This window comes from Myiozetetes cayanensis, unplaced genomic scaffold (assembly GCF_022539395.1).
Source record: "Myiozetetes cayanensis isolate MyiCay16 unplaced genomic scaffold, myiCay2020 scf10, whole genome shotgun sequence".
In the NCBI taxonomy this organism is placed as follows: Eukaryota; Metazoa; Chordata; class Aves; order Passeriformes; family Tyrannidae; genus Myiozetetes; species Myiozetetes cayanensis.
In genome coordinates, this window is record NW_026086605.1 from 29,834,497 (window position 1) to 29,861,847 (window position 27,351).

Genomic DNA, 27,351 nt, shown 5'->3' on the forward strand with positions numbered 1-27,351 from the left:
AAAGAGTCTGAGACTCCTCACTCATTTTTTTGTACATGAAAAGAAGCTGAATAAAAGATAAATGTTCCTTCTGTGGTTATGGGTAGCAAGTTGGACTTGGAAATAAAATAACTATCCTAGATAAGTGCCACTTGCATGACCTCACAAACAACAGCCTTGATTTGATATTTTTTTTGAATGTCATTGTCTTTGTATTTCATTGTCTCTCTTGAACAAGGTGTTGCAGTGAACAATTGAAATTCTTGGTATTCAGGTTAACTGCTTGCTTGGTAGGGACATATTGTCCTGACTCTGTAAAACAATTTTAATTAGCTAGCAGTTGGACAGGGACCCCTTCATTCCAGAGCTCGGGAGAAAAATATGATACTGTGTTTTTGCTTAGTTAAATTTCAAATATGCAGCTAATACGTAATTTCATGGCACTTCCCTGTCACTTTTGATGGTTACGCAGAACGAAGTTTCCTCCCTCCTATGGAATTTTTGAGGAAATTAAATACTTTCTCAGTAAGTTGGAGAATTCAGTCTCAATTACAGCACTCGTATTGTCAGTCTATATCAGATTCTATAATAACAAACATAATATGTTACCTTTATAGATCTGATATATAACCTCTCAGCTGAATTATCAAGACATGGAAAGCTAGAAACTCTCCTATTTGAGAAGGTGTAAAGATGTTTCTCTTCTTTTTAAGGGAGCTACTGTTTGTAAATGAGTTGTTCTTTGTTAGTATCCGTATCCAGTAAGAGGATTTCTTATGTCACAGTACCTGTGTGTTCTTATGAAGTTGATCCCCTCTCATCAAACATTTCTACTTCAAAAGATCATAGCTTATGTCTCTCCTTGTATTGAAAATATTAACTTGAGAAAAACATGTTCTGATTTCCCTAGTACCTGTATTTTGAGATCTGAACAAAGTGAAATTGTTTTTTAAAAAAATGTGATTTGTATTATAAAATTTTGTTTGGCTTTTAATGTGTCTTTTACTTGTGCTATTAGTGTCTGTGTATAATGTAAATCTGATCTTTTGGGGTCTCAGAAACCCAAATCCTCATCCACACATTCAGATCTCTTCCCAGAATGTATTAAGGATCCAGGGTGAGCTTTTAATTTGTGCTGTGTGGGTACAGTCTCGCCTTGGTTATTTCTGGCTCACGAACCTGAGCCACATTTACCTTATCGAATTCCTAGGTTTTCATGGAGCTGATGCCTGCAGAGGTTAATATTTTGTGTGTGTTCCTAGAGACACAGCAGCACTTGGTGCACTCTCTTGTGCGTGACAGCAGCCAGAGGAGTGAATCAAACTGTGTGAACCCCATGAAATTAAATCGGTGTAGGAGAATATTGTGGTCACACAGAAGTGGCATGACAACGGTTCCACTGACTTGCCTCCCAGTTGCTGGCTGAGGGATATCAGTGTACATTTGTCTTTCCCATCCCATCCCTACAGGATGTCTTACCTGTCATAAAAATATTGCAGCAACGTGGAGGCTGCTCTGAGGTGCTTTAGCACAGACACACAGTTTGGATGAATGGAGCAATTACCACTGAATCTGGGCTTTCTTTTTTGTAGCAAACTTTTGATCCTGGGACAGAGGTCAGTGTTAGAGGTGGAGGATCTTTGGGAACTTGACACGTTACACATGCTTCCCTTCCTTTATTGTCTGTATAATTCCCCAAAAATATATATTTTGTATCACCTAGCTTTCCATCTCTCTTTTACCTATCACAAAGCCATTTTTCATCATATAAGCATCAAAAGATCTCTTTTTTTGAAATTGCCTTGAACTGCTTTCTCCTTTGTTGCTGCTAGGGGTAAATGCAGAGAACAGCCAGCCTTCAGTCAGCATTTGAGTACGACCCATTATTTACTTTGCTGTTCATCTACCAAGTTTTAATTGAGCCTTAAATGAGTGCCTTGGCTATAAGGAGTAGTGACATTTCTGTATTTTCAATTAAATTCTTTGGGAAATATTAGATTCCATGACTTTTAACATTATGTTTATTTGAAATCTCCGATTGCATGTTTGTCTTCTGGCAAATCAAACTGAGGTTTTTCATATCACTGTGAAATCAAACTTTAAGAAACTGCTGTCCCCAAGTACTTAGCTGTCAGCCCCTCAGCTGAGAGTGTGGTAGCCAGACTACTGAGCTCTTGGGATGTTTCAGTGTAACTTCCAGCCGGGAAAGACAGGGTTGTAACTGGAAATAGCCATCACTAACAAGCCTTCCACTGTTTGTGCTGTGCTTTGTTTTAAGTCTAGACCATATTGAAAGCAAAGACTTTCATCCTCAGAGAAAGAAACTTCTTAATAGCAATCATTTCAGATGCGAGGACAAGCTTGAGGTTCACAAAGTACAAACTGACAGCCCAGAATGCCTCAATGTTTGGTTTTTTTTACAAATCCTTTGGGAACGTGTTTTCAATGATCCTTGGCAATGGTGTTGGCAGCATAATAGTGATTCCTGAATGTCTGCTCCAAAAGCATCAGAAGTCCATGTTTCCCACAATATGGCTCTATAGACGCTGAAGATTTATCCCTGAGTGCAAAGAAACTTAGGACCAGATGATTTGTCTTTGTCCATACAACTGGAGATTTTCCAGGGTGATGCCAAAAGAGGGAAATCTATTTCATACATCTTGAGGGGGATTTGTAATAGCTTTAAATGGAACTGTAAGTTACACTTCATTAAGCTGATGTAATTTGCATCTTGAGGGACAGAAGGACAAAGCCTTAGCAGGAAACACAGCTCACAAGAGATTTTAAAGTAGTGCAAGGAAAAACCATTTTATCTCTTTTTTGCTCTTTTCTGTTGGTTGTTCTCCAGCGTTTGGGCTCTGTGATATAAAGCACATTTACTTCACATCAGGGATGTGTAACTTTCCACCAATACTTAGCACAGCTCTGAATTTGGTTGAGTGATAGTTCAGACACCCCACATACACACATACCCCTTTATTCCAAATTCTGTTTAGATATTTACATTTTTTCCATTTAAAATTAATGCATATTTTTTTGTCCAGATATTGGATAAATAGTGGAATTGGTTGATTCTAAACCCCATGAAGGGAAAACAGCAATCTGAAAAGCCTTCCTATATTACTTTGCTGGCCATTCCTCCTAGTATGTAAGTCTAAATTGCAGTTAAATAGTAATATTTTACTACTATATTTATTCATCCGTGGTTACTGAAGGGATGCTGTCATGGCTCCAGTGGAGAAAAGGATTTCACCTGGCCCTGCCTTCTTTTAATTTCTCCATCTTTGATGGGCATCCCTGCAGTTGAATGAATATTTGTCGAGTTCACTTCACACTGAGTACAGGCAATCGCACTCATTATGGCTGTAATATCTGAGGGTGTTTTCCCTGTCAGTGGATGGCTGTTGTGTCACTGTAAGCTGTGCTTTGCAGGTTCTGTTTCCTGTGGATTTGGTTCTTGATTGCTGGATGATTTTCCACACTCTCATAGTGCAGCAGGCTCAGCAGTTAACGCTGTGAAAGGTGCCATAGTAGTGTTCTGGCTGGAATTACAGCAAAGAGGGTGGGAATTGGTTTGCTGAATGCAAATCCATGAGTTCTGAGTACCTGGAAATTCTACTGCAGCATGTCTGGCGCAGAGCCTTTGAGCATGAACCTGTCTTTTTAATGTTTCTAAACAATGAATTACATTCAAACTCTGGGGAATACAGATGTGTGTGTAGGGAGTCTTTATCTTCATTAAATGGATGGCATACTGCTTCCATTGTTGGTGTTTAATAGCAGGAATATATTTGCCAAGGTAATATCAGAGTCAAAACTTCCATAAGCAAGGTCACAGGAACCCAGAAATGTATTATTTTATTGGTCTAGTTTCATAAAACTCACTTCTGTGAGCTGAAAGTATGCTTAAAGGGTGGATTACAAATCAGCCCTTTCAGGATTTCTTTTGTGGATAACATAATCAGCTTGTCTGTGAAAGGAAAAATCAGTAGGCACGTACTCCCTTGCCCTGCTGTGGTGTTCTGCATGTTTAAAACTAAGGAAAAAAATATGGTCAAGTATTCTAAAATCATACAAAATTGGTGATTGTGAATGCTTGGTATCCAGCAATGAGAGGCTGTATTAAGGTTCTTTTTCACCATCCTTGCACTGCTGCAGATGTCATGATGTCTTTTGAGTGATGAGGCAAATTAAAAAAAAAAAATTTTCCAGATATTTTTGGTGTGGACCTACCAATTTCCAAGTCTTATCATTTCTTTCCAGTGGTGACAGATGAAAACCATGAATGCTCAATGAGAATTTTCTGCCTTTTTTTTCCCATTCAGAGATAATTTATGTAAGTAGAAGATATAATGAGGATACTAAATTAAGTGTGTCTATGTGTGTATAAATAAAATTGGTTTGTTACCCATTTGCCAGCATTTTGGCTCAGCTGCAGAAGTATCATAACTGCTTTAAAATTGATTAGACAATTTAACTTGAAATTTAACTCTGGCTATGGCAGAGAGAGATAAGCCTGTGAGCATGAAACATTCATCTCGCGGTTCTCCAGCTGATCTCGGCAAGGCTGGCGTGTTGTGTTTATTCTTTGGCTTTGAAGAAATTTAAACTCTTGTACTTCCAGCGTGACTTGTGAGCACATGAGTGGTCTTTGACTCGTTGTTATACGGGTCAAAAATGACTGGGCCTTTTTACTGGGTTTGTGTTAAAAGGGGGTGTTCCTGCAGCGCACAGGGATGACGTTCCTTGGGGATTTTTGCAGGGGAGACCAGGTTTGTTTGACTGTTAGCTCTTCTATATGTTTCTGCCCAAAAGAGACCTGAAAGCAGGGTTTTCTGCTCCCACAGTGGCTTCCAGTGCTGAAGCCACATGAATGTGCAAAATGAAGTGGCCATTTTAACAGGAAGCTAATATATTTTAATTTGGTATGAAGCTGTTCAGAGCAACATTTCCTATGCTACTCTCAATTTTTTTTTCTGTACTGTGGTGCTTCATCAAATAAAGATCAATTTAGCCTCAGTGAAGTGCCAAAGTGACTAACATGAAAGCAGCCAGTTCTATGGCCTTCTCCATCTATTTTCACATCCATAACAGCAGTAACTCCCTTTCAGATGGTGTTTTGGAGTGCTTTAGGGCAAGCATGTGCTGGTTTTGAGTAAGTTCAGCTGCTATTTCTGATTTAGTAGACATCCTATTTCCTGATGTTGATCTAATCTTTAAATTGATCCTTGAAGTGGATGTGCTTCTCAGTATGAAAACCAATTCAAAATATTCCCCAAAGTACAAGTAGAAAAATGGCAAGGTACAATAGATTACATTTCTAGTCGGTTTTTTGAGCTCCATATCGCTTATATTTCACTTCTTAGCACACACCTGAGGTCACCAGTTTTAACCAGCAGGTAAATTCTAAGCAGACTTTTTAGGAGACAGCATTTTTACTTGGATTTGTTGACAATATCATCACACCCCACTTGAACCCCCACTTTATCAGCAGACAGTAGTATTTTCTCAAGCACCTGACGTCCAGATTTAACTATAAGTTACCTTTCTGCTATTGAAAATTCTGCCCATTGTTGTTCATTTTTCATATAATGGATAATTGTACATTGTAGTAGTTGTAAAGCTGTTCTAATAGTGATAAATTCTTAAGAGTTTTATGTCATATTCCAGTCCATCTCAGGACAGAGCATGTTCCTAACATTGAAAAGGAGTAGTTTTTGCAGGACCCAGACTGTGAGTTAGAACTTATGTGTTAGAACAGAATGCTTCTTCAAAGATTCTTGGTGGTCTGAGTGAATGCTGTCTGGGTTCCCTGGCTGGTCAGTGGCGTGTTTGGTTCCCAGGACCTGTCAGAACTAAGAGAGAAAGAGCTTTTCATGCTCTGTCCTTTTTTAACTCATTCCTGTGCAATGGTACATCAATTACTATTCAAGCCTCACCATTTACCAATAATATTGAATCAGTGTCCTCCTTATTAATATTGTGTGCATCATTATCAGCTTCCCTGCCTGTCAACTCAGTGGATTTTGACATTCAGGGCTACACAAATATGTATCAAAATACATCACAGATATTCTACACAGAAGGGAAATGGAAGTATGGTGATGATTGTGAGGTATTTTACTTTCTTATTTCATATTCTGTTTGTATTTCAAAATCTGTAATTATTTTTTTTTTCAGCTTTTGAAGGGCTTTAAAAATTTCAGGGAAGTGTTTATTTTGAATTTTGTTCCATCACAAAAAAGGGACAGTTTAGCACTCAGTAATGGAAGTGGTTTCTTCTTCTTGGACTTACATTATTGCTAAAAAACTACCTGGAGATTTTCTTCTAGACATTTATTTAATTTGTTTCCTAACCAAATAAATTAAAAGGCTTGAGAGTGCAGACATCTAAAGATGAAGATACTAATTCCAAGCATTGTACAGAAAGCAATACCTATTTACAGAAGCAGTTTGGCTCTTTCCCACTGGTGTTCTCCAAAACCTTTTCTCATCCCTGGTAGTTTTTGTCAGTGGTCATTGCTGCTTTGCAAATGTCTCCTGAAGCATAAACCACCTTGGCTGTTTGTATCATGGCCAAGGCCCTCGGTGTTGGGTGTAGAAGCTCACTTTAAGTTGCACACTAATGTACTGTGGGCTTGGATTTCCTCATTTCATGCCTGTTCAGGTCTTTATTCGGTCCTCAGTGTGCTGGGATCTGAGCCTGTCCAGCTCTCCAGGTCTGAGAACCTCAGAAGCATCACTGACTACAGAGCCTCACTCCTGGAAGAGCAATCCTATGTGGCCTTTTCAGTGTCCCTGCCAGAGCTTGCGGTGACTTTTCCAATACGAATTGCTTGCAAAAGAAAGCAGTGCCATTTTCTTCCCGCTGGTTTTCTGAAATCTCATGTTGGGAAAAGCACTTACCGTGTCTTTCCTGCGAGGGGAAAGCTTTCAGTAATGACTGGTATTTCTGAGCCTGTTGCAGCCAGTGCAGCTCTTGAAAATGTCAGTGTATGGCACAAATGGGGGGGGCATTTTGAGCAAGGCCCTACACTATCTGACTGTGGTATTAGATGAGAAGGAAAAAAAACCCCACAACAATAGGATGTTCGAAGGATAGACAACCTGTTGGATGTAAATGCTTGAAACGTAACAAAAATAGAAAAGTGGGTTTATTGGTCCTTGAAATTTTCAGTAAAATTACATTATTCAGAACACTAGCTGGAGATCTATGAATTTTGCAGGCTCTGTGATTGAATTTCACATATCTCTGAGGAGAATTTGGAACAATCAGGCCAACCTTAATATTCCTGCACTGAGGTGTTGGAATAATTCTTTGACAGCGTATGTTGAGAGGTTGAAATGTTCCTAAGGTTTTTCAAGTCAAATTTTTATTACTGACCAAACACCTTCTGAGTTCATTTTTTTTGTCATATTTTTTACCAGTTAGGATGGAACTATAAATACTGTCTTTTTCTATAATTAAATGTGGCTATGAATAATTCTGACAATGTGCTGCCTCACATCTCTGCATGAGCTTCCCATCTTCCTCATCTGGCCAGAATTTGGGAGCTTTCCCCTCTTTCTTACACATAACATTAGTCTTGGATTTTTTCTCCTTTAATTCTATTTGTTCTTACCTATCTTACCTTGATTTTTATTTTTTTATTTTCTGTTTCTTTACTCATTCTCTTACATCATCATCTAGATTTTTTCCTTTTTACCCAGTAATTTTTTTATATTTCTGCCTTTTTTTTTTTTTTCCTTGTTCACATTTGACTTAGTCTTATGTAAGTGCAAGAACACCTAATGTTTCTGAGTTTTAATGTTCACGGAGTGCTGAACTATAAGGTTGCCTTGGGAACTAAGGGAAGACCTAAATTTAGAACCTATGATGCTTTTTGGGGTCAATGGTCATTTGTTCATCTTACCACATGCACTTACAGAAATGAGAAAAAAAAAAACTTCCCAAGAAATCTGCAGGGTCTCAGCTGAGCAAATAGAAAGAATAAAGACCGGAAAATGAAGTTTATGTGTATGTCCCTTTTGCTGGGGCTCAATAAATTGATCAGTGTTAATTGTTTCATTTTGAAGGCGCTGGTGTTTTATATTTATGTATCCTTATGTGTACATACATACACCATCTCTAAACCTTGAAGAGATTGGGTTTGCTTTGTGCTTGAAAAATGATGATGATTTCTGTTTGTGTTTGTTTCACTGACAGATATGGATAGGGCCATGATGTTAGCTGTGGACGTTGCTGGCATCTTAACTAAACATTTGTAGATATTTTGTATTCTCAGCCTGCAAACGCACATAGTTGTGATGCCAGCCAGTCCATGCAGCCTGTTCACACCTTATTAGTGCTTATTCACCTGAGGAATTTCATCCCTTTCCAATGTTTTCCATCCCTGACATCAAGACTAGCATAATTGTACCTCCTAGCTGCTGCTGAGTACCACCCATGAGCCCGTGTGAAAGGCTGCTCAGAGATGTGATGTACTGCAACACACAAAACAGTTATCAAACAGGTCCTGAACTGAACAAATCGTGCTTATTTTCTGTGCAGGGAATAAATCACAAGATAGTGGGATTGCAGAGATGGAGGAGCTTCCAGTCCCACACAACATCAAAATAAGTAACATCACGTGTGATTCCTTCAAGATTTCTTGGGACATGGATTCTAAATCCAAGGACCGCATTACTCATTACTTCATCGATCTCAACAAGAAAGAAAACAAGAATTCCAACAAATTCAAACACAAGGTAATTTTCATGCGAAAATCAAGGTGGAAATACTTGATTTTAAACAGATGAATCTCAGTGTTTTATTAACCTTTCAAAGCCAGGCTACAGGACACAGGCACTGGACCTCCAGAAAAGGTGGGTTTTGATTAACCTGATGGACTGTTGTTTTACTTGAAATCCCTTCCCTGTCTCTGGCCTATGTGTGAGTACAGAAAAATACATTTATTTCACAGAGAACTGAACGTTACCTTTTCTGTTTCATTTGAAAACAGTTTTGGAACCTGTACAATGTATTGCTAGACAGACATTTTTACTCCTGACTAGTTCTGTATGATTATTTAAACAGTGCATGTACTCTCCGCCTGTCCTTGTTCAGTGACAGACTCCTGAGAGCAACACATGCCATTTCCACAGAAGAGTCACGAATTCTAAAGCAATTCTAGGAAGGCTTCCAGCAATTTTGGTTTGCAGCATTCAGCACTGTGACCTGAATATTCATCTGGCCTCTTTCCTCCAGCCACTGATGCAGGGACATATTGAAGGCATTGCAAAATCTGTACTTATTAAATCCAACAAAATTTGCTTTGACCTCAGAACAGTTGAAATGCTAGGGTGTCTAGAGAAACACGGAACGAGATACAACACTAAACAACACAATCATCTGCAAATTTAAAATTAATGTTGGCAATATCTCTAAAAGATAAGGTCTGCTAAGGCACAAATAACTGTCCAGGCAAATATTAGGGCTGTAATTCTATCAATACCTAAATTACTATTGGTTTCTAAGCCGGAGGAATAACCAGAAAATATTTCCAACAAATTCTCTGAGGGTTTTTATTGGGAAAGTATTTTTCATGTGATTTCTGTTAATAGCAGGTGTATAATTTTTCACATTTCCTTATTTGACTTTTTTTTTTACTGCAGTTGGAAGTAATATATGCATTAAGTGTAATGAAACATCACTTACTACTGCTTGAAACCGAGAATTTTACATGTTTGGGCAGGACGTTGCAGCTGCTAGGAATAATTGTGTGAAACACTATTGAACCTCATGTTATAATAAGCATTTATTATGCCCCATTTTTAATTGTGGTAGCAAATAAAGCAGGGTTATGTTTGGTTTTTTCTTACTACTTTTGAACTGACAGCCCTTGAATCTGAATTCCCATTTTACACTGCAGGAATAAATATATACCTTCTAATATAAATGCTTAGTAGGATGGATTCTTTCTGATTTCTTTCATTTTATTATTTTACATGTTTTTTCATTCGTGTGCCAACTAGTGTAGAGTTGTAACATTTATTTCATAATAGAGCAAGCACTATATGCACTTCAGAGTCTTTATCACAGTGATGAGACTAGTGTTAAAATGGAGGGTGGAAAACAGGATATTGGTTGTGTAATAAGGACAGGCTGTTATATTTATTTGGTGTTTCTCAGCAATTTCCTAGCTTTTTACTGTGAAGAAATGTTTAGTCAAAAGAGAGAGGTTGGATTTGTGAGAACAGGAGACTAAAGTCTAGCAATTCAAATGATGAACAAGTTGGATGTCTTGTCAGAATTGACTTAAAATGTCTTGCTAGTAATTGTGTTAGTGATTTGGTAAAGAATTTTTTGGTTGTTTTATTCCCAGGCCTAACTGACAGAAATACAGAGAGGGTGGGCAGGAGAAGGTTACCAAGTGGATGCTCCAACAACTCTGTGCCAGAGCATTTACCTGTTTGCTTTCGTGCCTCTTTAGTACTAAGCAATTTTTAATGCACCTTCTGGAATGAACTTTGGTTGATAAAATAAAATACCTGAATTCAAAACGTGTCACCCAAGTGAGGTGAGAGGCAAACATTCTTCCTCCCTCTAACGTTGGCTATACTTCACAGCTGAAGCTCAGCAGCCCAGCTGGGCAGGAGCTGCAGCACTGGGGCTGAATCCTCACAGAACCCACAGGGAAGTAAGTCCCCACCCATCCCTTGACTTGCTAACAAAATTTTTGTGTGAGGGTGAGGGATGTCTCTGCCCCTTCTCCTAGCAGAGCTTTTTAGAAAGAAAAGAGTGAGCCCTACTGCTTCATTGTGAAAAACAGCACTGGGGCTTACTCTTAGGAGTCATCCAGCAGTCAGGCTGTGCAAGGAGATGGCATCTTCAGGGAAAAAATCCATCATTACTTAGCTTACAGGTAGGGTAAATCACTGTCTGCAAGTGCCTGTCTCTCTCACAGGTGATTAGCCCAGAGGATGAGCTTATTTCTGACTTGAGTAAGTGAATTGGGATATAGACTTAACCTGATAGATGCTGTGCCTCAGCAAAGGCAGCTTTTTGTTTGTTTGTGTACCCAGGAGACCATCCATGAATGGTTCATCCTTTCAATACTTTTTCTGTGGCAAATATATAAAGTATATTCAGCATACTTAGGGTGCATAAAGTTTTATTATTTACAACTATTGTCAATCATATCTGTGAAGGAGGAGGTTTCTGTTGGTAGTAGAATGCAAAGGCTAGAATTGTAATAAGACTTTGTCTTTCTTTAAATTGCAATTTGCTTGCCTCCTCTCTTTTTCAAGACATGGAAATATGATTATTCTATGTAAGAGGAAAAAGGCTCAAATATTTAGCAAAACTAGGCCTAGAACCTGGGTGTGCTGAGTTCACACAATGTATTCAACATGCAGACCTGGCCAAAGGAAGGATGATGTGAAACAGGAGAAAGCTGGAAACTGAAAGCTGCCTCTTTTCTAAAAAGGAGAGGGGCAGTGTGACTCACATACCTCACTGCTTAGTTACTCAGAGCTTCCAGGTTGTTCTTAGAAATTATGGCCATCTCGGTACCTTTCAAGTTGCCTGGTGGGTGCGGGTGGTGGAGTGGCCATCTGCCACTCCAGAATCCTGCCTGTCCTTTAGCTGGCATAGCACCTGCTTTGCACTTCTTTGGTGGCTCAGCCAGGAATGAGGGCTGAGCAGGAGGGAGATGAAAGGAACAAATGGAGAATCCCCAGAGGAATTTCAACGTGAACATTAAAGGCCAGTATAGTGACCTTAAAAAAAAAAAAAAAAAAAAAAAAAAAAAGATGGTGTTTGCTTAGAAAAAGAACAACAGATAGAGTTCTGAAAAGCATCACATCTGTCCCTCCTCCCCAGCTGTGCAAGAGATAAACCCCTCAGTTTAATGTGGTAGTCTGCCCCCTTTTTTTTTTTTTTGCCCCTTTTTTTTTTATGTAATCTGCCCCTTTTTTGGTAGAGTTAGAAGAGGTTCCCAATGCACTGCTGGAAGGTAAGGCTTAGACACCTGGGGGCAACAAGGCTTTTAATGTTACATGAAAACTGACAAAAATAATGCGGGCAAAAACCACCACTGGGATGGGAGCACAGAGATTTGACCCAGGTGGAAGCTGTTTTTACCATAACCGAAAAAAAGGTGACAGGAAGAGTAATGATGTTGACTGTAGCATCTGCTGATTTGCATTAGCAGTAGCAAATTCACTCCAGCGGGATGCCTGTGCAATATAGTTTTGGGGGCGTAGCTTTAAATGTCATTTGGGGTTTCTTTTTATTTTTCCCTTGTAATTTTTTTCCCATCCTTTATATATTATTTATTGTAGAGTGCACAACTGTTTCCTTTACAGATAAAGTTTTCTCCGAACTGTTATTTCATTTAAAGGAGAATAATCAAAAAAGAAATCATGACAACAAAATATTACCCTTTGATTATCACTCTCTCACATTTAACTTCTTCCACTGTCACAAGCTGCTAATTTTACAGTTTCTTAATACAGAAACTGAAGAATATTTTTTGCTGATGAGAAAACAATAGGAGAAAGATATTTTTCTATAATAGAAGACAAAAAGAAAAAAAAAATCAGGTCTTGCTTACAGATCATGAACAGAAGATGTCTCTTTTCTATTCCTTTTTCCCTAAGGGACTGTTATGCTAGTATTTGTAGGTATATGTGTATGGACTAGTATTTATAGATGGAAAGTTATGGATTTTATTTAAAATTCCACCTTTTCACAGGGCAGCCATCTTACTATTCTGTTATTACTGATAAAAATCAGTAATAGATACCTCTCATCCTATCACAGCTCCTCAGTTACGCAGTGCAGAGAATCATTCACTGCTTCATGAGTCCTTTCACCCACAGCTGCAGCATAAACCCTCCAGTTCTTCATTTCTTTCTTTCCCTTGGTGTGCTGTACTGCAGTCCTTGGTACTGTAGAAATTAGGTATTGCAACTGCAACAAGCAGCTGTTCTCCTTTGTTGCACCGTGGTGCTGTGATACACTGGGAGAGCAAAACAGAGGAGCTGAAACAGTGGTGGGGCAGGAAGCAAGAGGCTCATTGACAGGCCTGAGCTCTACGTGGTGGATTGGTTTGGTTGCACTGCTGACTTGTGTGTTGTTTTGTCTTTTGTTTCCATCAGGATGTACCCACTAAACTGGTGGCCAAAGCTGTTCCTTTGCCTATGACAGTGCGTGGGCACTGGTTCCTGAGCCCCAGGACAGAGTACACCGTGGCAGTGCAGACGGCATCCAAGCAGGTGGATGGCGACTACGTCGTCTCTGAGTGGAGTGAAATCATCGAGTTCTGCACAGCAGGTGAGATTGCTGAGGAAACACTCAATTAATGCTGGCTCTGCTGCCAGAGGGGGTTGGCCATCAACCAGTGCTGTCTAGGCTGGGAGAGTTTAATAGTCACACCTGGAAACCGGAATTCTAACTTTAGGCTCTGTATGTGCTGAGGTTTGGTGTGTTACTCAACTGATATCAGCCAGAGAGGGCAGTTCTCAGCTCCTCTGCAGTCCCCAATACAGGGAAACCAGCTCTAACACAGGAAATCCTGAGGCTTGCAAAGTCCTTTTGGGGGAAGGAGTGGGGAGAATCACACGTGCATGTTTCTGCCATTTCTTTGTTGCCACCATTGGAAACTGGGGGCATAATGTGACATATGTTACCAAGACACTGCTCCCAATTTTAAGTCTGCATGTCTGTGTAGATTTGGGTGAGTCTTGTGGTTTTTCCTGCCCCCTGTACTAGCAGTTTGTCTTTCCTTTGCAGATTATTCAAAAGTTCACCTAACACAGCTATTGGAAAAAGCTGAGGTGATTGCAGGCCGTATGCTTAAACTGTCTGTTTTTTATCGGAATCAGCACAAAGAATACTTTGATTATATCAGGTAAGAAAGCAAACATATGCAAAAATCGTTTGGTAAATTAAGGGAGTAATGAAAACAAGTAAATAGAGACAGCTGTGCTACAGCTAGAGCAGGATGTCTGTGTGCTTTATAGACCATTCAGAAGGCAGCAAAGAATAAAATATAACTAGCTCATTTCTTCCACCTTGCTTAATTCAGCACTTCCATTAGGCAATAAAAGTCTGTTTTGAGGCAGAAACTGGGATACTGACAGGGTGTCCAGCCTGTTTAAAGTGTCTGTTATCGTAACAGAGTGTTTAGTAGCCAAATATTTCTATTGTACTAAGAAATTAAGAGAGTAGGAGTGTACAACTGTGTACATAGGCATTTGCCTGCATATAAGAGTTCCATCTCAAATATCTGCTCTCCATGTACAGCCATCCCATTTCCATCCCCAAATGTAGTAAATAAGGGCTCTGCAATCTGTATGTTAACTTATAGATCATGTGTGGAGGGAGAGGGGATGATGTTTAAGCGGTTATAGACACCATACTTCAGCTGGAATGAATAAATGGGAAAGCTGGAGGTAGGTTCCCTATTCCTGCTGGAGACCCAGTGTGCCCTTGCACACAGGAGAAAAGCAGAGTTTTCGATAGGAGTCAAAGCTCATGTGCTGACTGAGCAGGAGCAGCCACCACACAGGGTAACCTTCCACCCTTAGAAGAACATGGATGAGAGGTAAGCAGTGTCAGAAGGGTGGCAGCACTGACTGTGCTTCTTTAATATGCAGGAGATGGGGCTCCAGCTGTGCCACATAATTCTGTTTTGTGTGTCACACTGGTACCTGTCTAGAATGGGAAGTTTTTTAAATCTGGTGGACTAAAAAAAATACTCCAGGCAATCCAGCTTCAAAGAACAGATTCCACCACCCTTGGAAACATTCCCACTTTGAAGTCAGGAGTCTCTGATTGATTCCAAGAGTGTATTGTATATTCCAGAGCATGGGCTTGCTCTCCCCCTTTCTGTGTTTTGGAAGGATTATTTTATTGGACATAGCGACAAAGCTGCAAAACTTAGTGGAGGTAGAGAATGACTTGTGATTGCTGAGGCTCTTTGAGGACCTTGTAAAGCTCAGCAGCCATCCTGGAGTAGATACCACAGAAGGGAAATGCCTGTGGGGGTTCCAATTTTTATGTCACTTTATTTTCAGCAATGTAATCATAGTGCATCTGCCTTTGTGTTCATTAGTGTTGAAAATTCCCACTGAGGTGCATTTATAGCTGTGGGTTTGACCTTGTTCTGCCAAATGTGACTCTAATTGATTGCACTGTATCTTTTCCCCTCCCTCCTGTTAAGTTCTTTCTTGGTTCTACACAGATAGAGATGAGTTGGACTCGATGATCTTTGTGGACCCCTTCCAACTCAGCATACTCTGTGATTCTATGAGTTTGTTTTCCCACTGTTAGTGAGTTAGAGACAAAAACCTGTGTTTTATGAGGTCAGTGAGAAGCTGCAATACCTGTAACTGCCTGATAGTTGCCTTTTTTTGGTCAGAAATAGTCTAAAATGGTCACAAGGGCTGCTCCTTCCACCACAGACCCTCCTGCAGGTTATGTTAATAACCCTAACCACATGTTCCTTTTAGGGAAAATTCCTTGTCATACCGTGGCTGCCAACGGCCTCTGAGGTTGTCATGACTAGCAAACAAGTTTGGAAAAGCTCCGGTGGCACTGGCAAACAAGCAGTTGTTCAGGGTGCTAAAGCAGCAGCCCCTAAGTGGAGGGTCTGCAGTGTGAGCTCGTAAGTGGTGTTCATGTCCCTGCTGTTTACGTCGCCTGGAAGCGCCACTAAGCAGCTCAGATCCCCTGCAAAGGCCACCTATAATTAGCCTAATTGGCCACTGGATGTCAGTATCTTGCCACAGAAACGGAACTGACTTTCACTGAGTGAAGCCTGACTTTTCAGGCTGCAGAAGTTTCAGGTGGTTATCCAAGCTGATTCAAGGTTTTGGCTTAGGTTTTTTTTTTTTTTTCCCTAGTAATAACTACATAAAATACTAATTATACCCCCCCAACCCAATCAAAGTCTTGCAAAATAGGGCTTGAGACAATAACTAAGTAGTGTTGGAATAGCCCAGGAAACTGTTGGAACTTCTCTTAAGAGTCAGATATGCTGATGAGGTTAGAAAACTCCCGCAGTTGGAGACATTACTGAGCTGATTTAGAGCTGTTTTGTAGGTATACACTGAATTTCTTTGCTTTGACTGCTACCTCCCATATTAACCAAGTAAAACCTTCTCCCATGCAGCACCATTTTACCTGGACCTTTTGCAAGTTAAAAGCAGAAAGAGAACAGTATTTCTTGGTTAATTTCCCCTCTCCTAAAAAACAATAACAACAAATAACCAAGGAAAGACGGGAAAGAGAAAAAGAAAAAAAAAAGTGAAAACAAAGGAAGAGGGGGGATACAGCACTCTCCAGCCCCACAGACTCATGTATTTTTAATCTGTAATCTGTCAGTGAGTATAAAGGCAATTTTCTAGGGGTGCATAGCAAATATGTTTTGCAGGACTTACAAAAGGGGATATTTCCCTTTCGGGCATCACATGGTTGCAGGTGCAGAGAGAGCCAAAGCTGTCACTGGGGCAATTCCAGACAGGCGTGAGGCACAAGTTCTGGGGAATGTCCTGCTATACAAAACATCTCAGGTGCTAAGGAGGATTAGATGAGGAGTTTTGGAGTGTTCTCCGAAGTTTAGCAGCCTCCTGCTGCTGAGTGCAATTTGGAATTCGGAGGATTTAAAATTCACTTGTACAGGGTACATTTCTTTTCATTGGAATGAAATTGAGCTCGCTCAGCTTGCAAAAGAAAAAAAAAAAAAGTTAGTCTTACAGTTTTTTTCCCTTAGGACTAGTGACTGCAGAAGCTGGATACCAACCAAAGTGGAAACTAACCAAATTGCCTCTGTGCCCAGCTCTGCCCTGATTGAAGTCAGCAGTAGACAAATTAGACTTGAAATTATCATTTGGGGGAAAATAGACTATGGCAGACAGTACATTCCTTCCCATAACCTCTCTGAAAAGCATCATTCAGAAATAACTTTCACTGGCAGTTTTCTACATGAACTATATACTGCCTATGCTAAAAATACACATTAACAAACAGTATATTCAGCATATGGTGACTGACTTGCAATATTCAACATGTGTTTATTGTTAGAATTGTAGTGGAAGACTGAACAAATGAGCTAATTAACGATATTGGTGGTTTGGGGGCTTTTTTGTTTGTGCTGGTTTTTGCCTGCATATAATACCCACAGAGCTGACAGAAAAGCCAGACTGGAAAAGCAGATTTTCCCCTAGAGCAGGAGTTACTGTAGCTCTTCCCAAGTCTGATGTCACTTGATTTTCTTGGTCCTAAGATCATGACACTAACCTCGTTTTCAGTTTAACAGCTTTCCTTTGGGGGCCTTCAGTACTGTTTCTAAACAGCATGATGTCCTAACTTTCCACTTTTTCTTTACCATGTGGTACAAAATAAACAATACCCGTCATTCATTTGTAGAGAGCATCACGGGAATGCTATGCAGCCCTCTGTTAAGGATAACAGTGGCAGCCATGGCTCTCCGATCAGCGGGAAGCTGGAAGGCATCTTCTTTAGCTGCAACACCGAGTTTAACACCGGGAAGCCGCCCCAAGATTCACCGTATGGAAGATACAGGTATGAGATTGCAGCCGAAAAACTCTTCAACCCAAATACTAACTTGTACTTTGGAGACTTCTACTGCATGTACACAGCCTACCACTACGTCATCCTCGTGATCGCCCCCGTGGGGTCACCGGGAGACGAGTTCTGTAAGCAGCGCCTTCCTCAGCTAAATATAAAAGATAATAAATTTCTGACCTGCGACGAAGAAGACGGTGTCATGGTTTACCATCACGCCCAGGATGTTATTTTGGAAGTAATTTACACTGATCCTGTGGATCTCTCCCTCGGCACAGTTGCGGAAATTACCGGTCACCAACTAATGAGCTTGTCTACCGCGAACGCAAAGAAAGATCCCAGCTGCAAGACCTGCAATATCAGTGTTGGACGTTAAAACTTCCCTCGTTCCTTAGGAGCCTTCCAGCCTCTGTTGCCCATGTCCATAGTCAGACGTTTCTGTCGGAAGCATGCACATGCCGCTGTCACCAAAAGCAAACACGAGTCTTCAAAATCTCCAATAGCGTTCTTAGAATTTCTTCTCTCCCTCTTTCCCTTCTGTTCCCCCGATGCTTTAAATGATTAGAAGTCCTGGGTTTCTTTCTGGCAACCATTTATCCCTAGATGCTGCAAAAATTGTTTTCTGTTTCTTGCCAAACATAACAAAATCCTATATAAACTGCTTTAGCAAAATAAAAATAACGGCTTATAAATGGTGTTTAAATATGCATTGATTTTAACTACTGAACAAGTACTGGGATAACTCTGAACAGCATGAAAGGTTGTAATTGCAGCATGATTTGAATTTCAGAGCCTAGAGATGTCAGCACTTCCAACGTGTTGTTTGACAGTGTTATTTATGTTATTTATATTAGCTAACTGAAAACAGAAACTGTGTCTCGACATAATAAATATAATAGAAAAATATTTTATTTGTACTGTTGTATAAAATATTATACAATCATATAGAATATATAGATTACATTTTAATATCAATTGTATACATATGTCATTAAATCATTTTCCCTTATCAAAGATGTAGTTTGTAAACTTCAAATAGCTCTGTATCTGTTCCTGTTGCTCTCAATGACTTTAATTAAAACAGATTTATGAAGACCATTTCTGATTCATAAAAGTTAAGTTATAAATTATTAAGTCAGTACACTGAAACAACAAACATCTCTGAAATAAAAAATTCCTTTTTTAGTGTTCATATTTTTTCCTCCAAGCTACTTGAAGATGTGTCCATCTTCCAAATCATACCATTAGACATAAGATAAGTACAAACATGGTTGGTACATAATAGGCTTTATAAAATCAAAATCTTCTTACCAAGATAGAAAACAGATTGCTTATACTATGTGGTCAATACAAAATGACAGTTAAAGCAAAACACTAAACATGATTCAAATTATTCAAGTCCCTTTTTCTTTCTTTAATGAATTCTTCCTTCCTTTATGTCTGGGATAGGTGTTTCCCAGAATCCCTGCTTTTCATTTCCAATACAAAACCTGCTGATAATCCTTCAGTTAACAGTCCACTTTTCACACCAATGGTCTATCACAAAGAGTGACAAAATCTCCTTAATATTACAAAGTGTGGTGCTCTGAAAGTTAAGAAAGATGTATAATTCCAATGGAAAAATAACTTTTTATAATCTTATTTTCAGTAAACAAGAAGTCTAGCGGTCCTCATCAGATAACTGTGACACACACTTATATACCATGTACTTTATCTATCCAAAATATCTTAGCATAATGCAATAATCTAGTCCTGTTTTAATATATTATATATGTGGCAATTTATAACACAAGAAGTACTTCAATATTCTACAAAGTGCATGCGTCTAAACGAGCTTTGGTAGTCAGAAAAGCGAATGTTATAGCGTCAGGCAAAACAAAGTGCAAAGTTCCATACAAAAATCAAAATTAGCATGTAGTTAGTTGATCTGTTTTACTGAGTTTTAAATTCTGTGAGCCAGGTCCTCTGAACTAGTGAAAAGGACAGCAGCCGGTACATTTGTTCTCTCTCTCTTCCCAGTAACCTCTATTTCATTTCTTCAAGAACTTTCTCTTATCTCTAAAAAAACAGTAGTTCCATTTGTCCATCATGTTCTGTCCTTATTTTGGTTTTGCATAAGCAGCATCACTTTGCTCTACTCCCTGGCACTGTTTTTTTTCCTAAGCACCTTTCTTTGAAGCTACTGGAATTGAACAGTAGCTCTGTCTTGAAAGCCCAGAGTATGTTCTGAGTTTTTCCTTCATAACCAGCACATTGAGAGCTGACATTAACAGTTAATTCTAGTGCATGTTCATTCTGGAAATAAACGTGTGGCACATTATCGTGTACTAAGATGTACCAAAAACCTGGAGAGCATTTCCTCACGCTTTTACAGGAGGTCAAACAATACTTCAGTGTCCTTTTCATTTCCTAACATTCTCACAGTGCACTTCAAGGCTTTTTCAAAAGGAAAAATATATACTATAGTCCACTCACCCGTGCTTAATATTCTTGCATATTGCTGTCCTCTCTCATCCCAGCTATTATAATTGGTAAAGTGCATCAAAAATCTCTGTGTGTCAAATAATTGTGCAGCAGACCAAGACCTGTAAAATTACTTTATCTTTTTCATTACTTGTTTTTTTTTTTTTTGCTAGAGAACAATATCACAGCATTGCATTCACTTCAAATCGTTTTGGAAATATCATGCTTACTGATGAGAACCTCCAGGAGCCTGATTTTGGCTTTTGTGTGCTTGTATTCGGAGTATTCCTCAGCCATTGGCACCCGATCTTCTTTTTGAGGACTCCTATGAAAAGCAGATAACAGTGCCATCACTTTTATGAGTAAGAGGAGAAACTGTCTTTAAAATTAATTCTGCAACAACCAGTGAGAATTGGTTGGGGGTTTTTTGTCTGTGGTTTTTTTTTTTACTAACTGTTAATTACTAAAGATAATTTGACAGGACTAAAAAGCTCTAATAGACAAATGAAATAGTATTATTTAAAATAATCAATTTTCATATGCCAGAAAACTTTCTTTCTTGACAGTTGTACAAGCATAATCACTTGATTTTCAAAGATGCAGAGAAGTTATAGTGCTTTGAAAACTGTTACCAGTTACCACTGCCCATACCCTCCACAGTTTCAACAAAAAGGTTTGCTAAATGAAGGGAGGAGGAAAAGCAAAGAGTGAAAAGTACCTGGTATCTAATTATGGGTGAAAGAAAGAGTGGCTTCGCTTTTAAAACCCTCGGCTTTTAAAAATGGCCCAAACACCAAGTGTGATTCCTGCAGATTGACACCCTCAGAAAGAGTCTTTTAGCAGCCTGCCTTCAGCTCAGGGAAGATCCTGTGCTGAGATGGGGGTTATACCAATGGCAGGCATGACCTGGAAAATCCCCAGATCCAAGTTGTCCTCAGGGACATCCTGAAGGAACTAAGTAGGGAGATAGATGGACACTTCCATGGTATTTTCCAGTCCCCAGCTGCAGCATCTTTGTCCTGCTCACCCCAGAGTGCCCACCCTGGCAGAAACAAACACCCCTGCAGAGGACCCAAAGGGGACAGGAGAGGGCTTTGGCTGAGCTGGTGAGTTACCTTCCTGTCTGTTTGTAGAATTGCTCCTCAAACTCTCTCAGAGCTTTGCGAAGCCTTTTCTTATCAGCTCTTGTTTCTCTGAGATGTTCAAGCAGAACGGGCCTGTAAGACAGAGGCAAGAATGCTGAGACCCCCTTGTGCTGGGAAATGTAAAAGCCAACACTTCGGGCAACAAAGAGCCTGCTGTGCTGGGCCACGGCAGGCACTGAGCTCAGTGCCCTGAGATGTTCCACCACACCCCTCCAGTGATACACAGCTGTGCTCCTCCCCTTTGCTGGCCCTCTCACCGTTCTAATAAAGGGAAGGCAGGCACTCTGTGGTCAACATGGGAGGAAAATCATTCAGGATTGAGTCTTGCTAGTGGCCTTAATTCTCTGTGGAATTAATGGAGTTGACGCAGTTCAGCATCTCACAGTAGGAAATGCTTTGCATCCCTTTAACTGAATTAAAATCAACATCCAAGCCCTGCTCATGTTTGCAGCTGTTACCAATCATTACTGTGATGCAGTGCAAATGCCAGTGGTTCCCAGAAGCATCGTTTTTGGAGGCCATGTTTTAGCTAGTGTTCAGAGAAAATAGGGGTTTTTAAGCAGAGAAAGAACTCTGTGATGGCATTTGCACTTCTTAATTATTGTTTTTTGGCATAAAAACAAAATGCACAGAAATATCTTCCCAGCATTTATGAGCAAACTGTTGCACACATAGTTCATTTACATAGAAATCTAAGTAATTTCTATTTACTCTCAATTTTGGTAGAGCCTGGTTAGCTTCCTTTATGCATCTAAGAACTCCCAATCAAAACACGAGAAAAAGATACCATCCTCTAAGCTATGAGAGCATATCTGTTCCTGGAAGACATTAATCTGCAGTAAGATTCTGGACTGAGCAATAACAGCACACGTGCATCTTGAGATTTGTTGTCTCATGCAACCTGAAATTCTTAACTACAAATCATAAGGAAGGATTTATTTTGGTTTCACAGTGGAGGGTGGTGCTAAGTTTTCAGGGCAGCCAGACATTAATAACTAGGCTTAGGCAAGGAAGAAATTGATTTTACATGTGTTTAGTGGCCTCCCATGTGACCAGTTGCTGTGTGACCTTTCATGCAGCTCCCCTGTTGCTGTTTGGATGCCTAAGGTCACTGGCATTTTTACACCACTCACACAGTCAGTCCCACAACACACAGAGAGGAGCAGACTATCCTCCAGTTTTATGATAGCTTTGTAAGAACCTAAGTAGTTAGACAGCTGCAAATTTTGCAGCAATTAAAGGTAGGTCTGTGTATCTCCACTGTGCCATTATGTCGTATCTGCCACTCTGTGTATGTCATTATTTCTCTTATCTGCTTACTTTCCTTTACCTCGCTCTTCCTGGACTTGGCACAAAGTTGTTTGAATAAATAGCTCAAACCACAGCTATGCTGCCCAAACAACAAATCTCCCCTGCCTCTTCTCTCCCATAAGAAAATGCTGAATCACTCCCTTTGGTGTAGAATATCCCTATGCAGCAGGTATGGCTCCTGTCTCATTTATGAAACATTTTAAAAATACAAGGGAAAAAAGCGAGAACTTACATTGTTGCCTCATGTAAATTGGACATAGACAAGGCTGTTTGCCTGTAAACTTTCTTTTCATCCAGAGGTGAGACATGTGCAGGCTCACTCTCCTCCTGAGAGTAACACAGGTGCTCTTCGACCGGGAAGCAAGACATTGGACCGGATGACAACTCGTGGCTGCTCTGAGAATGGTCTTCATCTGAGTCTTCCTCCTCCTGCTTGTGGAATGTGAGACATTATTTAATTAATTGTTTAAATTACAACACTGACAGTTCATAGGATGACAACAAAAAGAATTAGGATCTAACTCCCTGGATGTATTCCTTGAAATAGGTGACAGACATTGAGAGCTTTACCAAGATTGTTCATGAAAGCACTCGTGGGGTCACTGGGTAACTGAATATTGCCCACCATGAGTATAAAGGACAAAATTGGCCCTGCTTCTGAGTGTCCCCAGCCAGCACTTTATTTCTGTTTGCTCTAAAGCCCTTATATATAGCAAAGATTTAACTAACATTCTGTATTTATTTCAGCAGTGCAGCCTGGCTGGAACTTGTACTCCTCTTGTATACCCTCCACTGTGTGCATTGTGTCCAGAAATTCTGCCTGTAATAAGAGCTGTAAGGAGAGATCTCACAGTTTTATAGCTACAAACTTTAACTACCAAAATAGATGGATACTGCTGTCTTCTCCTCAGAAGAAAAGTTGAGCTATTGAAACTGAGGCTTAAATATAAAAAAGCAAAGCTCCTAAGAAGTGACATAAGGGGAAATTTCAGTTAAATTTTCTAACAAAATACCTCTGTGCGTGTGTACAAAGCTTTATATTGAGATTTTTCAAAGAAATCTGAAGCTCCATTCTCATCTAACAAGACAATAACAATTTTTAAAATCGACCTAGCTCCAATTACTATTAGGTTAGTATTTATGATAGACATGCTAATTAACTTCCAAGTAGCCAGATGCCACTACCTTTACTCCCCATGCGACCAGTCCTGTTACATTACAGTGACATATTATTAAAGTTCTACTAATATTTATACGCTGCATGATTGATAAAAGCATTGTCAATAAATTACAGAAGCAAGACACAGTGACAGCAGAGAGCTTTGTGGAAAGAGAGAGCCATCATGGTGTTAGCCATGATGGAAAACTAATACCAGCCTTTGATCTCTTACCCAGTCTATTGAAGTGCTGCCTCAGAAACTGCTGCCATAAATTGCACCCTCTGACATGCCTAGAAGCTGAATTTGCTCTATATAAAATATCAACACCCTGTATTAACCAGTGAGCAGATTTTTTGAATATCAGTACTTCTGTTACTGCCAAATGGACACACAGGTACAAATCAAGCACAGCATTTTCTGTGTTTGGTTTGTTTTGGTTTTTTTTCAATGGACATGAATTCTTTCCAACTTACAATTGTTGTAATCAAAGATGGAGCTGCAAGAAGTTTCTTGATAATTCTGTATCTGTCGTAAAGAGGTTTCATGAGACTCTTTTCTTGCTTAGTGACCTAAAGAGAAATTGTATCAAAATGAAGTCATCCCAAATTAAAAATCAAAGGTAAATAAAAAAGATTCTCATTTGCTCCTGTAAAGCTGAGAAAAGTATTACAAGAATATGACCAGATGTGTATTTTGCTTCCACAGATATTCCATGGGAACTGTAATTTAATTCATACAATTTTCTAAAAAGGAAAATGGCAATCTGTTTTCTAATGGAGAATACCCAATGTGGTTTCCTCACTTCCTTGGGCCACACCACCCAGGCAGAGGGGCTATTACTCACTTTCTGAGGGTGCTGGTGGAGCAGTAAGAGTTAAGATACACTGCTACTCTGCCTTGCATTGGTGCCTCACTCACTCAGCTGTAATAATGGCAACAGGCTTCCTGCAGGAATGTGACAGTCTGCCTGGGACAAAATGCTCATAGTGGGATGGAGAGCACCAGGAGCACAGCTTTACAGCCTCCACATGGAGCTGGCTCCATGCAGGATTGCTGCATGCATTCCTCACTGGAACTGCCTTCCACAGGCAGGATTAACTGTCCGCTCATTTTGTTTGCTCTTGGTCTTTTATGAGCGCTAGAAGAATTGATTTGGAAGAGAGTATGATTTAAATTCAGCTGTTAAGAGCCTGATCAAGCCACAGATATTCACCAATACAAAAATAAACCTTGTGGAAACCTAGCTGTGCAACAGACTGACTTACTGCATTAAGGAAAAAAGAGTGAATTCCACAGGGAAAAACAACAAGACAAAAAAAACCCCAACCAATCAAACAACCCGCATCTTCCCAGAAAAGCAACATGTTCCTCAATCATTAAATGTCAAAGCAGGGTCATTTGCAAGCTAGTCCACCATCAGCCTCTGCTCCTCAACTCCCATCCCTAATGAGCACTCTCTGGGTACAAAGTTACTGATTTTTGGTGCAGTGAAGCCGAGGTCCACCCACTCAGATGAGTGAACACAGGGCAGTTCCGGAGAGACACAGGCTGGGTGACTGTACAGACAGTAGTTCAGAGCTGCTCAGAAACAGCCACATGCCTGGTCAGCAGAGTAAGGGTGACAGGCAAGCACAGGGGGATGGCTCACTGAGCAGTTGGGGACCATTTCCAGAGGCACATTTATTTCACTGCAGAATGTCACTCCCAGTGAGTCTGCTTCTCTTCCCCAGTCGTCATGTCCCATTTGACTACAACACGTAAGAGTGGCTCCAGGGAATGCCAAAGAGCCAGAATACATTGGTTTTTTGTTTGAAATGTGGTCAGTGCCCTCTCTGTCTGACCTTGTTAAGGTAAGTCTGGATGAAGGTGATGCTGAGCCATCAGCATCATCCCCAGTGAGCTCCACTGTGTTTCAAGGCTGCTATTACAGAACTGCTTCAACCTTGAGAAGAAACACCCTCTCTGAACCCCATGCTATAAAACATGCCCTATCGTTCTCTTTTTTGAATCAAGTCTCTTTTATGTCTATATAGCACTATAATTTCTTTTTTGTTCTCCTTCTTAGGAAATATAATTCCTTCATACCCTCTCCATCCCTCAGCTCTCATTCCAAGCCCAAAGAAGATGAACAAAAATGTTTTTATCCAAGATGCAGAGATAATTTTAACAGCTGGCATATTTTTGGACACATGCTGGTGCCACTCCCCTTTTCCTCTACCACTGCAATTACTAGCCAGAAACAGTCACAGATATCAAACATATCTATGATATACAGACATAGAAATCAAACAAAAATTCAGAATATGGACATAGCTATCAAACAGAAATTCCAGAGTTCTGTACAGACAAATTTTCAAGTCATCATCTCGCCAGTGGTGGGATTTTTTTTTTTTTTGGCTTGCACCTGCATTCAGCAATGAAGTCCCTTGAAAGGATTTTAATTAACAGTTTTAAGTGCTGCTGTGTAGTAAAGGAAAAGACCTGTGACAGGTCATGTCCCAGATGGTGCCCTATAGCAAACCTTTCTCAGCTGCTAAGCATTCTAACCATACATCATAGCAGAGCCAAGGCTGCATGAGCCAGGTCTGCTGTGGATATATAACCTTCCAACTTTATCATCAAATCCTGCATTTTCCAATCATGAAGAGAGATACAGGGCTGCTAGACACTTCTCTTTTTATTTTAGTTTATTTTTCTAAACATAAACCAAATTCATCAGTATCAGGCAATAACATATCTGAAAATTATTTTGAAATAACTAAAGTTATGTTAATTGTGTAAAATTAATCTGAATATATTTAATATACAAGTCCAAAAATATTTGTTAGATAACTTAGATAATTTTTAATGTACCTATCTTTCCATGGCATACTTACAGGTTCTCCATGAATACTCTCAAAATATAGCAGACATTTCTGAAGATTGATTTTTTCCAAAGCCATTTGCTTTTTTGTCATATCCTATTTAAAAGAGTTATTTATAAGATTATGAGTCAGGGTTTCATGACAAGGGTACAGGTACATATCTGTTTAATAATCTGCTCTCCCCAGATAAACATTAATAATGAATCCTCTTTCTGCCTGCACTGAGGTCAGTGGGGACTTGGCATTAACTTAGCAAGAGCAGAGTCCAAAATTACATGACTGAATTTTTAAATGAATCAAAGGACATGTGACCCTCTCAAGGCCTAATGCAGAGCTGATGGCAGCTGTGCTCTCTCTTATGGAGAAAGATGCATAAATGACAATTTACTGAAAGCCTGGAATCTTATTTTTCCTAACTGTCATACATCTAATACTTGATTGCCTCGGTCTCTCTCAAGATGTCTATTCTACCAAAGCCATTTAACAAGCTTAAGGCCAGGAAGTGCTGTTGGGCTACTGATGGAACACTGCTGCATTCCTTATCTGGAGTGTTCCAAAGGTAAAACCATGGCCTTAGTAAGCTCAGAGTCTGCATCCAAAAAAATGTTCTGAGAATACCATTTGACAGAAACAGTAAGGAATCAGGGGTTTTGGCTGGAATATCTCAGGCAAATTTAATGGACATGAGGCGTGTTTGGACATGAGGCCATCAGTTGGGTTTTGGAAAGGTGACATAAAAGATGCCGGCAGCACATGAGTAGAAGGTGCTGGCAATGAGGTCCCGCAGATACCCATTGAAGTACTTTCTTAGAACAGTTTAGGTAGCATTAATGAATAGCTATTGTTACTGAAAA

General features: G+C 39.8%; 2 protein-coding genes across 10 annotated transcripts in view; one reads left to right on the forward strand and one right to left on the reverse strand.

The window, feature by feature from the left end:
- Nucleotides 1-18,652, forward strand: part of PHYHIPL (phytanoyl-CoA 2-hydroxylase interacting protein like) — a 58,643-nt gene extending 39,991 nt beyond the window's left edge. For both annotated transcript variants that reach the window (XM_050340786.1, XM_050340785.1), the window contains exons 2-5: nt 8,531-8,727; nt 13,123-13,297; nt 13,757-13,874; nt 17,396-18,652. In XM_050340786.1, coding sequence (XP_050196743.1) covers nt 8,563-8,727; nt 13,123-13,297; nt 13,757-13,874; nt 17,396-17,930 — 993 coding nt within the window. In that variant the 5' untranslated portion in view covers nt 8,531-8,562 and the 3' untranslated portion in view covers nt 17,931-18,652. The remainder of the gene's footprint in view (nt 1-8,530; nt 8,728-13,122; nt 13,298-13,756; nt 13,875-17,395) is intronic.
- Nucleotides 18,653-20,168: 1,516 nt separating this feature from the next.
- Nucleotides 20,169-27,351, reverse strand: part of FAM13C (family with sequence similarity 13 member C) — a 48,392-nt gene continuing 41,209 nt past the window's right edge. For 4 of the 8 annotated variants that reach the window (XM_050340710.1, XM_050340732.1, XM_050340736.1 and 1 more), the window contains 5 exons: nt 26,510-26,593; nt 24,107-24,202; nt 22,706-22,905; nt 21,133-21,234; nt 20,169-20,342 (listed from right to left, as the gene is read on the reverse strand). In XM_050340710.1, coding sequence (XP_050196667.1) covers nt 20,219-20,342; nt 21,133-21,234; nt 22,706-22,905; nt 24,107-24,202; nt 26,510-26,593 — 606 coding nt within the window. In that variant the 3' untranslated portion in view covers nt 20,169-20,218. The remainder of the gene's footprint in view (nt 20,343-21,132; nt 21,235-22,705; nt 22,906-24,106; nt 24,203-26,509; nt 26,594-27,351) is intronic. The other 4 variants (XM_050340724.1, XM_050340745.1, XM_050340738.1 and 1 more) reach the window with 3 other exon arrangements.